This window comes from Dendropsophus ebraccatus, chromosome 6 (genome assembly GCF_027789765.1).
Source record: "Dendropsophus ebraccatus isolate aDenEbr1 chromosome 6, aDenEbr1.pat, whole genome shotgun sequence".
Lineage (NCBI taxonomy): Eukaryota > Metazoa > Chordata > Amphibia > Anura > Hylidae > Dendropsophus > Dendropsophus ebraccatus.
The window spans coordinates 9,929,198-9,948,212 of record NC_091459.1 but is presented as its reverse complement, the minus strand read 5'-3'; the positions used below and the strand labels follow the sequence as shown (position 1 = coordinate 9,948,212).

The window sequence follows — 19,015 nt, the reverse complement described above, 5'->3', positions numbered from 1 at the left end:
GGATCCCGGCTGGAGTGTACACTATGTATATACACTCAGGGATTCCATAGAAGGCAACACAATGTAAGTTCAATATTAATCACGGCCGTTGTTACAACGGCTGTGATTCCTACAGAACTTACGTAGCAGGAACATAGCCTAAAACTGTAGAAGCCTCTGAAAAAGCACTCTGGTTATGTCCATACTTCCATCTATTGAGGATGGTAACAGTGGAAGGTCTGTTTGCATTTTTTGTTACCCATAAAGATCCTTTTAGTTCACTGGTGCTAAATGCGTAGTGTAAAATAGTAGAAATTTGCATAGTTCACGGTCATAGATCAGGCAGGCAAAAATGTAGCACACAGAATACTCAACGCTCTGTAAGGAACAAGCTTTATAAAATACACTACAAGGGCCAATACAATCATATCAGCTTAACTTTTAGTCATTTTTAAACAATTCTCTTTGTAGTAAGGCAGGGATAGGGAACCTCCAGGCCTCCGGCTGTTGCAAAACTACAATACCTATCATGCTTGGACAGCTGAAGCTTTAGCTACAGGGGCATGATGGGAAGTGTATAGTTTTGTAACATCTGGAGGGTCAAAGGTTCCCCATCCCTATATTAAAGGGTACCTGTGACAAAGCTGATATGTCCCCACCAGTATGCCGAAGAAGTTGGTACCAGAAGTTGCAGTGGATACCTCCTACGTCACCCAAAGCATCTGATTTGGCCTGGGACATATCCATGGCAAACCAATTGTCCGGTACCAGCTCATTGATAGGGACATACAGTATAAGCTTTGATATGGTTTAAAGAGACTCTGTCAGTAGTTATATGGCGTCCTACCTCAGGGCAGCATAAACTAGTGACAGAGAAGCTGAACAGAATGATGTATCACTTACATTGTCCTGTGCAGCTGATCCTGAGATCTCCTCCTGAATAACATGGACAATAAGTAGTCCTCTCCATTATGTGCATGAGCCCAGTAGTCCTGGATATTCATGAGAAGCAGAAAACTCCGCCCACCAGCTGCTGATTGGCAGTTATCTATCCATGCTGTGTATAGGAGTCAACTGTCAATCATCAGCTGGAGGGTGGGGGGAGGGGTGTGGCAAGAATCTTATTCTCCTGCATATTAGGAGAACGGCTGAACAGAAAAATGTAAGTAATACACCGATCTGTTCAGCATTTATATCATTAGTTTATGCTGCCCTCATTTAAGGCAGTATATACCTAGTGGCAGATTCCCTTTAAAGGGAATCTGTCAGCTCCCGGGCACTACCTAAGGTGCTGACAGTGTGCTGTAGCTGGCAGCCCCTAGTGAGCATGGTGCCTTTTTGGTAATTTTCCGTGCAGCGGATTATGTACAATCTTATGTCACAGAGCAGTTGTTCGTGCCACACTTGACATGCATCCTTCTCCCTCTTCATGAATAATCAATGCTGCCCGGCCTCCTGCTCACTCAGCTGTCAGATTGCAGATCAGTCCTCTGTAGGCAGGTTATGTCTGAAAGAAACACTCAGGTATAATTGAATCTCTCCTCCCTAATGTGTTGGAGCTGTGGTCTAGGGGTTACTCACCTGTCTAGAGACCTGCAGCAGTTCATTCTCTGGTTTGAATCTCCTGATGGAAAATAAATAGAGGTCTTTTTTTCTGATTATTGTATCATTTTTAAGTATATGTTCACACACAGTATTATTGCTCAGTATTTTGGTCAGTATTTTGCAACCAAAACCAGGAGTGGATTGAGAACACAGAAAGGCTATGTTCTCACACTGTTGAAATTGAGCGGATGACCGTCATTTAATGGCAAATATTGTTGTTTTAAAATAACAGTAATTATTTGCTAATAAATGGCAGCCATCCACTCAATTTCAACAATGTGAGAACATAGCCTTTCTGTGTTCTCAATCCACTCCTGGTTTTGGTTGCAAAATACTGACCAAAATACTGAGCAATAATACTGTGTGTGAACATAGCCTTAAAAATGATACAATAATAAGGAAAAAAAAGACCTCTATTTAATTTCCATCAGGAGATTCAAACCAGAGAATGAACTGCTGCAGGTCTCTAGACAGGTGAGTAACCCCTAGACCACAGCTCCAACACATTAGGGAGGAGAGATTCAATTATACCTGAGTGTTTCTGATCTGCAATCTGACAGCTGAGCGAGCAGGAGGCCGAGCAGCATTGATTATTCATGAAGAGGGAGAAGGATGCATGTCAAGCGTGGCACCAACAACTGCTCTGTGACATAAGATTGTACATAATCCGCTGCACGGAAAATTACCAAAAAGGCACCATGCTTACTGGGGGCTGCCAGCTACAGCACACTGTTAGCACCTTAGGTAGTGCCCGGGAGCTGACAGATTCCCTTTAAAGAGAAAGTGGAGAGGAGTCAAGGAAACAGTGATGTCTAAGACGTCTTCAATGGTTCATCATCCAGTAACTAATTATCAGGGAATATTTGAAAAAAATACCAGGTGTAAATGTAGCCGTATAAAGGCCATTGGAGCAAGAAGTTTCGTATGGTGATACAACGGTCACGCCAAAAAATTCCAATTAGGTGTATGGGGCGATCCATGATTTTTCAATCTCTATCAACTTTTTTTGTACACTGGAATATAAAACCAGGAAGAAAGGTGATGTAGGTGTGTGGCACATTTACTGATGTCTGATAAACAGAGATCACCATGTGACCCAAGGGTTGTTAGGACAACCCTGGAGAACCTGCACAGGCAGCATATGGAACAGGTAATAATTTGGGAGGAATATAAATGTCTGGGGGCCTCCCAAGACTCCACGTTCAAATTACTTTAGTGGAAATAAAAGTCAGGCATGATAGAATTACATGATAGAATCTCTCTGTTATGTCCAGCACGTGACCCGCGGCTCTATTCATTCCTTTTGAGCTGACGGAAAGAGCCTAGAACATCGCTCTTCCGGCCTACTCGGCTCTTTCCATTGCTCCATAGGAATAGATAGGGCCGAAACGGCGGGGGGTACAGAGGTCGGACCCCCTGTGACTTTCTTCATTTCCCCTATCCTGTGGATAAAGAAAAAGTGAATTTTTCCTGGAATACCTCTTTAAATTTGGTGCAATAGGGTCAGCGGGAGCGGGAAGGGGGGTCTGGGATATCAATGGGGAGGGTTTCAGTTTTGGATGTAATACACTTGGTCAACAAAAGAGCGGGCTGTCCCCATACTATTCTGCCTATAGACAAGAATAGTATACGGACTGATCCCCTGTAAACGATGACGTTCGGTCTGCAGCAACCACTAGGTGGAGCCTATGGATTTATAAAGCCTCCATTGTATATGTCAGTATCTGTATTCCACTACAATTTTCGCCGTGTTTGAAGGGAAGCATTACGAGCAGTCCCTTACTGGCTCCTATAGTCTTTCCTGTCTCCAATGATCTTACACTACAGATACAGCTGACAAAGGTCGGTGAGAACCCAAATGTCCTGACGGGTCTATTATTATTAACGTTTGTGCTGATTCTCTAAGTGATGGAATTTCACCGCGTCTGCAGAAAATAAAGGAGCATTTTCCTTAATGCATTAGGAGCCTGTACGTCCCTCCTCTCAGCACCCGTCACTCACCCCGGAGTGCTGACCTTACATTAGAGAACTGACATTCTAGGAAAGATGGGATCAGGATCAATTGTTAACACCACCTGCGATAGTACCTAGATGTGGAAGCCGGCAGGTAACTACCATGTGACACAAGCTCGTGCTCAGGTGTCAGGTGTCACGCTTCAGGTACAGGATACATACCGGTTTTCGGGTGGGTGTTACTTGCACAGATTGATAAAATTCAGGCTGAACCCGGCTGCTCCTCTTGATCTTTCGTTTTCTTAGAGGGGAAGATGTATCCTGGTCGCTCTGGTGGATGTCATCCAAGGGCTTGGTCTCTTCCACACGGGCTCGGGTATACCTCCGCAAGTGACGAGGGCTTGACCTGAATCCCTAGCAGAAAAATAGGAAGTCTTGTTATATATAGGAAAGCAAAAAAAAAAATGTGTTTACAGGTTACTGGAAAGCTGCAGTAAATGAGTAAATGCACACCCAGGTTAAAGGTAGGCAGGGCGAAATGAAAGTGTTTTTTTCTTTTGCAGCTTATCCTCTCAAGTGCAGAGTTGTATCCCTTTAGGGTCCTATTACATGGAGCGATTCTTAACGATTAACGACTAACGATAAACGATCGCAAACGAGATTGTTTATCATTAACCTGAAATCGTTCACCATATTACACAGAACGATGGTCGTTACTTACTACGATCGTTATTGCGATCGTTACTATGATCGTTTATTCCTTCTGATCCCAGCAAAACAATGAACAATGTGCAATTACACTGAACGATTAGTTCACGAATGTGGAATTACAGCGAACGATTAGCGAACGATTAATAATAATTTTAGGTTCAGATCTAATTCAACGATCAACGACCTACGAACGATTTTTCGATCGTTGCCTGCAATTACACAGAACGATTAGTGTTTAAATTCGACCGATATAACGATTTTTCGTCCCGTGTATTAGGGCCCTTATCTACAAGGTCCTCGCGTATCCTTCCCTTTAGGAGTACCAGACCTTCTGACGCGGGGTACTAGCCTGCACGTACAATGTGTGAGACTGATGGCACGTGCAAAGTTATTACCCTTAAAAAAACGGCCAATGTTGTATGCAGAAATGACCTACTTCAATTATGGGAATAACCCAGAGGGAGCCGTCCTATTATAGAGCGATACAGCGGCAGCTCAGAGAGTCCATCAGCAGAATGCTGGCGACACAAGGAATCCTATCTACCTGCAGCTGCCCGTCTCTGTTATCGGACAGTGGTAGATGGAGAGAAGAACTTTTCTGATAATATCTGTTCTAGGTTTCATCACTAGCAAAGACGTGTATTCTTTACTGTAAGAGGAGTGAGACTATGGGACTCTCTGCCATATCATGGTGTCATGGTTGATTCATAAATGGAGAAGTCTGGCCATTTTTAAAATCCAGCAGCCGGCAGGGGGAGAATTCATTATAAGTACGGACTTACCTCTCCCTGTGCCCGAGGTGAGTGGTGGGACCAGCCTCAGGATCCCCACTGGAAGGCATTTTCCCTGAGTTGTGATGACAACTGTCCCGGCTGATGGACTGGCCACTCAGCCAATCAGAGCAGCCAGTGACCGAGTGGCTGAGCGGCCGGTCCATGACCACGGCCAGGTCGTGACATGTGCAGTGCCGAGAATAAAAGTGTCCGGACTTCTCCTTTAAAGAGGTTATTTAGTGACACAGTGCTCTCTGCTGCCACCTCTGTCCATGTCAGGAACTGTCCAGAGCAGCAGCAAATCCCCATAGAAAATCTTTACTCGAAAGAATACACCACTTCCTGCAGTACATACAGCAGCTGATAAGTACTGGAGATTTTTTAAATAGAAGTAAATTACAAATCTCTGGCCCTTTCTGGCACCAGCTGATTTGAAATAATTTTTTTTGTATGAAATACCCCTTTAAAGTGCTGCCAGCAGAGTCTGCCAGCAGCTTATCCCTGTTTCCTGTAAACATATATGTGTGATTTCCTTAAAAACATAAAGTGAAGGTCATCTTTAGAAGTAGATGATTGAGTACTGTTAGCAGTGCCCTAATGTAATGATATCAGTATCCTTTACTTTACAAGCATTTGAAAAACTCCAATATAGGCACCATCAGTAGATTATAGACAACATCAACAGAATATACATACCATCAGTAGAATATATAGACACCATCAGTAGAATATAGACAACATCAATAGAATCAGGGGCGTAACTACCACTATAGCAGCCATAGCGGCTGCTATGGGGCCCGCCGCATCAGGGGGTTTAGTGGTCAGTCGGGGGGGGGGGCCCAATCAAACGTTTGCTATGGGGCCCAGCCATTTCTAGTTACGCCCCTGAGTAGAATATATAGACACTATCGGTAGAATATATAGACACCCTCAGTAGAATATATAGACACCCTCAGTAGAATATATAGACACCCTCAGTAGAATATATAGGCACCATCAGTAGAATATATAGGCACCATCAGTAGAATATAGAAACCATCAGTAGAATATATAGGCACTATCGGTAGAATATATAGGCACCATCAGTAGAATATATAGGCACTATCGGTAGAATATATAGGCACCATCAGCACAAGACTCAGTGAGATTCATTGACACCACAATTGCCCTACTATTTATTCTCTGCTCCTTTATAAAGGGAGTGATACCTACAGTACAGTGAATCACTATGGGAAGTAGCTATGGGATGGAACTCCACTACACTGGCAAGACTGGGAAAAAACATGGACACTTTTCCCATAGGAAATGGCTATAGATGTTTCCAGCTTATACAATGAACCCTGGAATAATGGAAGACTTGTGTGATCGCACCTTCCTGGCTATGTCCTCCCCTCCCATAAAGCAGCGGTGCCTATGTAATTATATGTATAGATATCACATTGCAGAATTACTCATATTCTTATATATTACAGAAATAAATGCTGTGACACTGACCTATACTCTAATGATACCCGAGGGCTAAGAATAAGGAAGCTAATCTAGTAGATATAGTGTACACGTATACATTTACATTGACGCTGCACTTTATGATCATATACTACATGTGGTTATCTACACAGATAGCTGGGAAATGCTATATACACTATATACACCCAGGCATCCATTACCTACACTATACACTATATACACCCAGGCATCCATTACCTACACTATATACTATATACACCCAGGCATCCATTACCTACACTATATACTATATACACCCAGGCATCCATTACCTACACTATACACTATATACACCCAGGCATCCATTCCCTACACTATACACTATATACACCCAGGCATCCATTACCTACACTATACACTATATACACCCAGGCATCCATTACCTACACTATATACACCCAGGCATCCATTACCTACACTATACACTATATACACCCAGGCATTCATTACCTACACTATATACTATATACACCCAGGCATCCATTACCTACACTATATACACCCAGGCATCCATTACCTACACTATATACACCCAGGCATCCATTCCCTACACTATATACACCCAGGTATCCATTCCCTACACTATACACTATATACACCCAGGCATCCATTCCCTACACTATACACTATATACACCCAGGCATCCATTCCCTACACTATATACACCCAGGCATCCATTCCCTACACTATATACACCCAGGCATCCATTCCCTACACTATACACTATATACACCCAGGCATCCATTCCCTACACTATACACTATATACACCCAGGCATCCATTACCTACACTATATACTATATACACCCAGGCATCCATTACCTACACTATATACACCCAGGCATCCATTACCTACACTATATACACCCAGGCATCCATTCCCTACACTATATACACCCAGGTATCCATTCCCTACACTATACACTATATACACCCAGGCATCCATTCCCTACACTATACACTATATACACCCAGGCATCCATTCCCTACACTATATACACCCAGGCATCCATTCCCTACACTATATACACCCAGGCATCCATTCCCTACACTATACACTATATACACCCAGGCATCCATTCCCTACACTATACACTATATACACCCAGGCATCCATTACCTACACTATATACACCCAGGCATCCATTACCTACACTATATACTATATACACCCAGGCATCCATTACCTACACTATATACACCCAGGCATCCATTCCCTACACTATACACTCAGGGGCGGATTAACTTTACCATAGGCCCCGGGCTGTTCACCAGGCCTGGGCCCCCCACCCCACTGTAACTATGGCAGCACTAGCCTTGAGTTCATAGTACAGGATAGATAATGTCATGATGTCCTGATTTGTGCAAAATTGCCATAAAAAAAACAGTGATTTTTTGCAAATCATGGCAGAAGTGTAGCCAGGAGACAGTACACCACTGAAAGTATAAGTCTTTTTGGGTGGTCATGGGCCCCCCAGGGGCTCAGGGCCCCGGGCTGCCACCCAAAACGCCCCTATTATAATCCACTACTGTATACACTATATACACCCAGGCATCCATTACCTACACTATATACACCCAGGCATTCATTACCTACACTATACACTATATACACCCAGGCATCCATTACCTACACTATATACACCCAGGCATCCATTACCTACACTATACACTATATACACCCAGGCATTCATTACCTACACTATACACTATATACACCCAGGCATCCATTCCCTACACTATATACACCCAGGCATCCATTCCCTACACTATATACACCCAGGCATTCATTCCCTACACTATACACTATATACACCCAGGTATCCATTACCTACACTATACACTATATACACCCAGGTATCCATTCCCTACACTATACACTATATACACCCAGGTATCCATTACCTACACTATACACTATATACACCCAGGCATCCATTCCCTACACTATACACTATATACACCCAGGCATCCATTCCCTACACTATACACTATATACACCCAGGTATCCATTACCTACACTATACACTATATACACCCAGGCATCCATTCCCTACTTTATATATTCCTGTAAATACTTTAAGTAAATGTATCATCAGGTACATTTGCTTTAAGTGTTGCACATGAACAGAACGGCGCCAGTACCACGCCCCCTTTTTTTTAACAGTAGCCTGGTTCCCGCACACAGCGTTGCTCTATCACCAAGCATCGGTCTGGACTGGAGCACAGGAGGTGCGCCAGCCCGCCCTCAGTAGGAGGAAACCCCCCCCCCCCCTGCTATGACAGAGTTCTCCCACTGGGGGCGGCCCGGAACACCTCCGGTACTTCAGCCCAGATCAGTGCTTGGTTATAGACCAACGCTGTGTGCGGGAACCGGTTCATAAAAAGGACCGCGGCACCATATTCCTTGCAACAGCGCCATTCTATTCAAGTGAACACTTAAAGCAAATGTACCTGATGACACATTCGCTGTAAAGCAGACACCAATTTTTATTTTCAGAAATAATATATTTGGGGTTATGGTAGAGTGAAAGACGCCATTACTAAGTACAACTATTCCTGGAAAAACAAACCCTTACATGGCCCTGTACATAGAAAAATTAAAGTGAAAAATTTTAATTGGCGCGGTCATATGGGTCGCCAGGTCATTTTACACCGGGTCATGAGGGGTTAAATCGCACATCCAGACCCCGGCCACCTTCACCTAAAAAACATTTCCCAAATCGTCCTTTTCTCCCCCGACTCCACAACACTGCTAGTCAGTGCTCTCATCATCTCCGGCATGAACTACTGCACCATCCTCCTCTACGGCCTCCTATATATATATATATATATATATATATATATATATATACACCTTGAAATGCAGATAGTAAAAGCTCCTCTCAGCTCCTGGACACCTGATCGGAGTCGGAGAAGGACATGACAAGGACGCAGCGGACACTGGGTGACAATACAAGATAAAACCAACAAACCATATAATAGACGTTACTGTCAGGTTGTCGGCACACACCGCTCCAAATAAACACAAGCCATAATTATATCTTCCATGGTGACTCAGAAGTGGGGGTGCAGTGTGCGGCCTACTGAGGGAGACTCCTCACAGCTGACCCCGCCACACACCATGACTACACCGTCTGGCAGCCATAGCGGCATTTCTCCTGCATTGCCTCATATATCCCACATCATCAGTCTCAGTAAAACATGGGGGGGAGGGGGGGTTACCAAATTAACAAGTCGTGAGAACTATTTAAAGGGGATCTGTCTGCAGCTTTTGCCTGTGTAATGGAATGTATGTGTACAATAGGGCTTCTTACCTTAAGGGCCCTATCAGCCGATCAGGCCCGACTGTCACTCTGTGTAATGGAGACAATGATCAGCCGATGAAACGATCATCGGCTGATCGTTTCTTTAGGCCCTGACCTAAAATCATTGGCTGTCGACCGCACATCAATATGTTTAATAGCAACGGCTGACGATTTAACAAACAGTTAATACATTACCTGGTCTTCTCCAGCGCTCTGCTTGCTCCGTGATTGGCTCCGATAGTCCGCTCTAAAGCTTCAGTGTGCGGCACTGGGGAGGAAGCAAAGGGCAGAAGGAGACCAGGAACATGGCCAGGTAATGTAAATAATTTGGGCAAGTGCTGCACGGACATCGCTAACGATGTCCTTGCAGCCCTTGCTAAACGATTATCAGGCCGTGTAATAGGCCCAGTAAACGAGCAACGATCTAGGCGATTGGCGCTTGTTCATAGTATTGATCAGGCTGCCACTGTCTAATAGGACCCTCAGGCCTTATTCACACGTTCAGTAAAGTTGTCCGTAATTGCAGATCCATAATCACGGTTCAACTTAGAGCACATGGATTTGTATTGGGCTATTCACACAGTCCATTTTAATTTTGACCCGGATAGGCTCCTGACTATGGCACAGGAAGGGCCCTGTTACAATTTTTTACATGTAATTACATATACTGCTCCCCCTGCTGGACCCTGCAGGTATAGACCGGGTCGTGACATAACATTTTTTTTTAGAGAAATTGAAGCCTGCCTGATCTACTAAATTGAGGGAAATAGCACTATATGTGCATTAACCATAATTGGTGTACATTAGGAATTTGTCTAACCTTCATTATGTAATAACATATTAAAAAATAGATTTGGGCCTGAGTTCTCCTTTAAAGGGAACCTGTCACCCCCCGTGCCGGGGTGACAGGCTCCCGACCCCCCGTTAGAGCCCCCTATACTCACCTAATCCCGCCGGGTCCCGCTTCTGGAGGTGGTCGGGTGATTGAGATCTCAGTCGCTGCAGCCCGGCGCGCGCGCTTCTTAGATGAGTCCAACGCTCATAGAGAATGGCGGAGCGTTTGACTCTCCTGTCATTCTCTATGGGTGTTAGACTCATCTCTCAGCGCGCGTGCCGGGCTGCAGCGGCTGAGATCTCCGTCACCCGACCACCTCCAGAAGCGGGACCCGGCGGGATTAGGTGAGTATAGGGGGCTCTAATGGGGGGTCGGGAGCCTGTCACCCCGGCACGGGGGGTGACAGGTCCTCTTTAATACGAAATGCTGCTCACAGTGGCCATGATTTTTAGCCCAGAAACAGCCCAATGAACATAGTAGAGTTTACATACTGTATACTGAAGTCAGAACAGCAAAGGGTTCAGATAATATATCATCAGATTTAGAGTTTAATAAATGATTCATCCATGTATTCATTATGCATCACTTTGCTAGGGGCATTCATTCACATATTCTCACTTACAATATATCAATTAGTTGTGTAACACGCTGAAGCAGGGACGGGGAACCTTCGTCCCTCCAGCTGTTATACGTCGGATACTTGACAACGAGGGATGCCGCTTCATAGCCCAACAAGTTGTCAATAGGCCAATTATCTTGAAGGTGCAGAACGGGGTTATATTGTGACTCCATTTGTTTATTTCCTTGACCACACTTCAGGTGGCTGCTGTCATGTGTCATGCAGGTAAGGTGCTGTGATATCACATCTGGGTTTGTAATGTGATATCACAGCACCATCATCATTTATGTTTCCCCACCCTTGGCAGGGTAGTCACTGTGTGATGTCACACATATATGATGAGGTGTTACATCTTGCCTTGCAACAGAAAAAAAGAGGTCATGTGACATCTGTCTCAGAAGGGAGGGGGAGGGCAGAGGAGTGGAGACAAAGTAGACCAGGAAGTGAGGATTTTCAGCAGCCTCAGGATGTAAAGGCCCTATTACCCCAAGCGATTATTGGCCGTTATGGACGATAATAGCTTGGTGCATTAGCTACTGTTGAAAGGCACCGATCAGCCAATATGCGCAATGTCGACTGATCCTTGTCTTTCAACATGTTAAAAAAAAAATTAACAATAGCGACTGTCTACTGGCTGTCGCTTCATGTAATAGGAGTTGCGGCAGAAGACCACTGCTATCTCCTACGGGCTCCCCAGACAATATGAAGATCCTGCACCTCCCCACGCCTTTCTGCTCTTATCCGCTCGCTGTCGGTGCGTGTAATAGCGCCGGCAGAAAACGGATATTGAGGAACAAGCGAGCGCTGATCTGAAAGGTCGGCGCTTGCTTGCTCCACTTAATCGGCCAGTGTAGTAGGAGCTTAAAGGGAACCTGTCACCCCCACTGGAGCCCCTTATACTTACCCCTTCCCCGAAGTCCCAGTCCCGGACCCCGTCCCGCCGCCGAGAAATCCCCGTTGGAAGCTGTGCTAGGAGCAGTCATTCCCTATGGGCGTCGGACTCATCTCTGGTGAGCGTACGCACAGCATCTGACACGGATTTCTCGGCGGCGGGACGGGGTCCAGGACAAGGACTTCGGGGGAAGGGATAAGTATAAGGGGCTCCAGCGGGGGGTCGGGTGGGCTTCACCCCGGCAGTCGGGGTGACAGGCTTCCTTTAAGTCAGGATGTGCTACAGACAAACGGCGCAATTCATGTAATAAAAACCTATTACAAACAAGAAATGAAGAAAAGGTAAGAGGCACTCACCATTTTGGAGTCTTCTTTGAAGTTTCACTGCACTGCAGACAGCAAGGATGCCAAACAACTAGTGAAACGTGCGCCAGACGCTTCACTCCCGCATGCGTGCTTCTCCAGCTGTCACACGTTTCACTAGTTGTTTGGTGTCCTCGCTGTTGTCGTGCACTCCGTTAAAGCTATAAAGAAGACTTCAAAACAGTGAGTGCCTCTTACTTCTTCTTCATCTCTGGATGATCATTCAGCATTCTGCATTTCTTTGATTAACCCCCCGTTAGTCATCCGGCTCCACATCTGCACTATAGACTGATCACCTAGAACTCTAGTAGTGCAGATTCTCTCTGAACAGCGTTTATTACCCAGGGTTCCCCTTTAAACCCACTTGTGATGTCACAGCAGATCCTCTAAGGTTGGGTTCACACTGTATTTTTCCAGTCCATTTAACGGATTCATTTTTAAAAGGTTACTTATAACGTACAGAAAAACGTGGTTAAAAAGCCGGTTCGTTCTTCTTTTATAATGCAAGTCAATGGAAAAACAGATTGCACAACATTGCATACGTTTTTTGCGTAGCTTTTTTCAATAAAACAGATATGTTAAACAGACTGCAAAAACGTAGCGCAAAGCCAGCCAAACAGACACAGTACTGATGTCACAGTAGCTACCCGGGCAGACCCCAATAACAGGGGGCACCATTAGAAGAACAGTATATGGGCTAGCTGTACCAACCCACCAGTATGGATATACTATATGGGAGGGGGAGCGCACAGGGGGATATATACTACTGGGGGGGAACTCACAGGGGGGCTATATACTACTGGGAGGGCTATATACTACTGGGGGGAGCTCAAAGGGGGGCTATATACTACTGGGGGGATATATACTAATGAGGGGAGCGCACAGGGGGCTATATACTACTGGGGGGCTATATACTTCTGGGGGGAGTGCACAGGGGGTCTATATATTACTGGGGGGAGCTCACAGGGGCCTATATACTACTGGGGGGATATATACTAATGAGGGGAGTGCACAGGGGGCCTATATACTACTGGGGGGCTATATAGTACTGGGGGAGCGCACAGGGGGGGCTATATACTACTGGGAGGAGCTCCCAGGGGGGCTATATACTACTGGGGGGACTACATACTACTGGGGGCGCGCACAGGGGTCTATATACTACTGGGGAGCAACAGTGGGTTGCGATGAGTACCCCTGATATAAAGAAACACTGCCCCAGTGTAATAAAAGAGTAATTAGAAGCTGCTATTATTTATTTTAAAATAGCAACAGCCCCCCAGTGTCCAGGACCCCTTAACAATGTACACATATGGTATGTCTGCCCCTCATCACTTTTAGGCTATGTTCACACAATGTACTTTTTATAAAAACAATGGCCGTTCTTTTCACAATAAAATGATTTGCATTGTAGTCAATAAAAACAACAGTCGTTCTTCACGCAATGTATTGAACAACGGTAGCTTGTTTGCTACGGCCGTCGAACGGATGATCATGTCAATTATTTTTGGCCGTCGTCCATAGAGTTCAATGCAATTTGCATTTAAAACAACGGCCATTCTCTGTATGTTGTGTAAACATCTGTGAGTACTGCAAGCCTTTCCTTCTGTGAGATATTGCTATGTATGTGGACTTTACACTTGTTGAACCACCTGTCTGGGTGTGGATATATAAAAGACAGCGCACTACCTCCGCTCTTGTGATTCACATTATTTTTATAATACCTCTATTTGAAGAAAAAGTAATAGCTTAAAGGGGTAGTCCAAATAAATATTTCTTTCAAATCAACTGGTGCCAGAAAGTTATATAGATTTGTAATTTACTTCTATTTAAAAATCTTGTCTTCCCATACTCATCAGCTGCTGTATGTCCTGCAGGAAGTGGTGCATTCTTTCCAGTCTGATACAGTGCTCTCTGCTGCTACCTCTGTCCATGTCAGGAACTGTTCAGAGCAGTAGCAAATTCCCATAGAAATCCTCTGAAGTCCTCCAGACTGGAAAGAATTAACCACTTCCTTCAGGGCATACAGCAGCTGGTAAGTACTGGAATACTTGAGATTTTTTAATAGAAGTAAATTACAAATCTCTAGCATGTTCTGACACCAGTTGATTCAATGCAGTGCAGGGGCATTACCATCCAAACAGCATCTGCCAGCGTCCGCAAAGCCCCGCACATGGTGCCATCCATTAATGTGCCCACACAGTGCCAGGACACAGAACTGAGTATTTAGATAGAACTCCTAGCAGCAGTCAGTAACAGACTGTATATAGGCGTCTATGTAACTGTCACTCATATATACTTACTAGAGATGACTTTATACCAGGTCCCAGTTTGCATGGTGTTTGACTAAGATATATTTGCCGTCTATTTGCTGGAATAATTTACTGTGGATCTGTCAGATATTTACATGTTAAGCTTCCTCCAGGCGTTACGACAGACGCTGCTCTCCTGTACTGATCGGCGTATGTTCACACCTATCACCAGGCATCTGTTCTACTCTGCAACTCAACTTCTTTTCTTTGCCACTAAAAGGGGTTTTACTATAATTATAACTTATCCACGCACCATCTATGGGACAGCGGCACGGATCCTGGACGGCTGCTGACACTCCTATCACTTACACTAGGATTTGGGAAATCCGTACAGTCATAGTCTCTTTGCTATTAGTGCAGGTGCGGAGTATCAGTCTGGTAACCGGGCTCACAGGGGGCTAGTACAGTCGTGTCCTAGCTAAAGGGAAGGTATTAATGGTTTTCCTTTTACTACCGCGTTTCTCCATAAATAAGACAGGATCTTATATTATTTTTTTTCTCTGAAAAAAGGGATATAGGTCCTATTTTTGGAGAAACCCAGTATGTCCCTACACTGTAGCCCCCACTCTATATGGCAGTTAGCAGCCATACTGTAATTTCCCCTGTAGTTAGGCCTCCATACTGTATACCATTCCCTTCTCTATAGCTCTTCCCCTATACTGTATACATAAAAATGAAAATTCCGCTGTGGATATGTAATCCTATAGACCTTCACACTAGCAGGATCCGCAGCCGATTGTGCTGCAAACTCGCAGCGTGAAATCCGCTGCAGATCCGGTACATGTGAAGCTAGCCTTAAAGGGGTAATCCAGGGGAGGGGCACTTTTTCGCGGGTCCCGGTTCCCGGCCACTTCCTGGTGTCTGACGGGGGCCCAAGACGTGACGTCTCAGGTCCACTCAGCCAGTCAGTAAAGGAGGCGGGATCCGTTTCAAGTTCGCTCAGATCCCAGGGACCGGAGCGCCACGATGCAGGACCCGCCGCTGGAACCGGGGAGGTGAGTGGACGTCTTTTCCCTCAGCCACGTCCCCCCCGGTCCCAGCAAAAAAGTGCCCCCCCCCCCCCCGCAGGAGTACCCCTTTAATGTGTTTCCGGTAAGGAAGGGCTTATTGTGGCTTAGACTGCAATAAAGGTAATAAGAAAGTATATTTCCCGGCCCAGTCCCTGCTGCTGCTATATTCCCTGGTGTCCAGTCCCTGCTGCTATATTCCTGGGCGTCCAGTACCTGCTGCTATATTCCTGGGTGTCCAGTCCCTGCTGCTATATTCCCAGGCATCCAGTCCCTGCTGCTATATTCCCAGGCATCCAGTCCCTGCTGCTATATTCCCGGGCGTCCAGTCCCTGCTGCTGCTATATTCCCTGGTGTCCAGTCCCTGCTGCTGCTATATTCCCAGGCGTCCAGTCCCTGCTGCTATATTCCCGGGCGTCCAGTCCCTGCTGCTGCTATATTCCCGGGCGTCCAGTCCCTGCTGCTATATTCCCAGGCGTCCAGTCCCTGCTGCTGCTATATTCCCGGGCGTCCAGTCCCTGCTGCTGCTATATTCCCAGGCGTCCAGTCCCTGCTGCTATATTCCCGGGCGTCCAGTCCCTGCTGCTGCTATATTCCTGGGCGTCCAGTCTCTGCTGCTGCTATATTCCTAGGCGTCCAGTCCCTGCTGCTGCTGCTATATTCCCAGGCGTCCAGTCCCTGCTGCTGCTGCTATATTCCCAGGCGTCCAGTCCCTGCTGCTGCTATATTCCCAGGCGTCCAGTCCCTGCTGCTGCCGCTATATTCCCGGGCGTCCAGTCCCTGCTGCTGCTGCTATATTCCCGGGCGTCCAGTCCCTGCTGCTGCTATATTCCCGGGCGTCCAGTCCCTGCTGCTGCTATATTCTTGGGCATCCAGTACCTGCTGCTATATTCCTGGGTGTCCAGTCCCTGCTGCTATATTCCTGGGTGTCCAGTCCCTACTGCTGCTGCTATATTCCCAGGCGTCCAGTCCCTGCTGCTGCTATATTCCCAGGCGTCCAGTCCCTGCTGCTGCTGCTATATTCCCGGGCGTCCAGTCCCTGCTGCTGCTGTATTCCCGGGCGTCCAGTCCCTGCTGCTGCTATATTCCTGGGCGTCCAGTCCCTGATGACATGTCTGTCCGAGACAGGAACTATCCAGAGCAGTAGTAAATCCCTAATGAACACCTCTCCTGCTCTGGACAGAGGTGGCAGCAGAAAGCACTGCGTCAGACTGGAAAAGATACACCACTTTCTGCAGGTCATACAGCAGCTGATAGGTATGAGAAGACTTGAGATTTATAAATAGAAGTGAATCTAAAAAGTAAAAAACTACCAGTTGATTTGAAACCAGTGGCGTAGCTACCATAGAGGCAGGCCAGGCAGCTGCTATGGGGCCCCTGCAGCAGGGGGGGCCCAGGGATGCCCAAGGAAGATAAGAACCATCCAGTGCACTTCTGCTTAACCCCTTATGTACTGCAGTGTGTAAGTGTTACATTCTGCAACATAAAAAAGGGTTAATATGCAGAAGACAATGAGATCTCTGCTTCACGGCTCTGACAACCCCTGACCTCTGTTCTCAGAGTTCAGCGCAGAGGTCAGGGGTTATCAGTGCACAAGCTGTGAAGCATAAATCTCCTTGTCTTCTGTTTTTAACCCTTTTTTTGTGCTGCAGCATGTAAGTGAAGTTTGGATCACTTACACACTGCAGTACATAAGGGGTTAAGCAGAAGGTAGTCTGCTCCTGCACTATGGCTCCTAATGGGCCCTTATAGTTAAATACAGTGCACCGACAGAGCAAGCAGCCATTGGCTCTCTGCTCTGCCAGTCACTATTGTGATTCTGTCTCTGGCAACAAGAGATTTTTTGGCCACATCACCGAGTATATATATATATATATATATATATATATATATATATATATATATATATATATTACTATGACATAAAGTAACCAGATGGAACTTTCTGCAACTTTTCGCCCCCATAGAGTGGTATGAACAGTTACATGCACACATTATGGAGATAAGGAGACGGTGGTGAGACGGCCGGGAGCAATGTGGTGGACGTTCTGCTCCAATCCTGCCAGTGGCGGCTGCGGGCACAGGGGTAGTGGGCACAGACCATGGCATTGAATGATGCAGTTACCTCTGAGCGGAAGTGATGGGATCTCAGCAGGGCATCTGCAAGGAGAGAAACCCACAGTCAGTGACAGCCATTGACTTTGATAGGGATTATCAGACATTATCCTCTTATACACCCTGGCATGGCAGACTGGCATGGGGTGGCACAGCTGGTAGTTTCCTATAGGATGGGTGGAGACCAGTCTGCCGCAGTCCTGTAAGGAATCTGCCACATGGACAGGCTGCCCTCCTCCTCCTGGCAGCACTGGCAGCTCCTAGTGACAGCCGACACATCACATGACACACAGGGAATAGTGTAAAGATGGTGTCTTACATGTCCTACCTCTGCTCCGGGGCCGGTAGCTGAGCACCGTCCGCATCGGGTGTCTGCCCTTCTGGAGCTTGCGGTGCCAGCAGAAGAGGAACGAGATGGTGGCGATGGTGCCCAGCATGAGCAGCAGGAAGAGCAGCGCGCACTGGATGCTGTAGGGTCGGAGCAGCACCAGGAAGGCAGCGGCGATCATGGTGGCGGAGAGCACCGGGGTACACCGAGCACTGAGTACACCGGGCACCGAGCACTGAGTACACCGGGCACCGAGCAGCCTGGGACTCAGCTACATGGATGAGGCTGTGCTCGGCGCTGTACACCGGGGGGGGGATGGGATCGGTGCTGTACACCCGGGGGGGATGGGATCGGTGCTGTACACCCGGGGGGGATGGGATCGGTGCTGTACACCGGGGGGGATGGGATCGGTGCTGTACACCCGGGGGGGATGGGATCGGTGCTGTACACCCGGGGGGGGGATGGGATCGGTGCTGTACACCCGGGGGGGGGGGATGGGATCGGTGCTGTACACCCGGGGGGATCGGCTGCGGCACGAGCGGCGCTGCACACTGGATGACAGCCACTCCAGAATAAAACTTTATCTCCCAGAGTCCCCGGCTGACTAGTCACCTCAGCATCAGCAGCGGCCGGGGCAGGAGGCAGGATGCTCGGCTCCTCCTCCTCACAGCGGCGCCCCTCCCCCCCCCCCCCCCCCCCCCCCCCTTCCGTGC

The 19,015-nt window shown here is 46.8% G+C and overlaps 1 protein-coding gene across 14 annotated transcripts in view; it reads right to left on the bottom strand.

Moving 5' to 3' along the window:
* Positions 1-18,483, bottom strand: part of DST (dystonin) — a 398,894-nt gene extending 380,411 nt beyond the window's left edge. For all 14 annotated transcript variants that reach the window (XM_069974481.1, XM_069974486.1, XM_069974484.1 and 11 more), the window contains exons 1-3: positions 18,303-18,483; positions 17,985-18,019; positions 3,760-3,951 (exon numbers count right to left, since the gene is read on the bottom strand). In XM_069974481.1, the coding sequence (XP_069830582.1) occupies positions 3,760-3,951; positions 17,985-18,019; positions 18,303-18,483 (408 nt within the window). The remainder of the gene's footprint in view (positions 1-3,759; positions 3,952-17,984; positions 18,020-18,302) is intronic.
* Between the last annotated feature and the right edge of the window lie 532 nt (positions 18,484-19,015).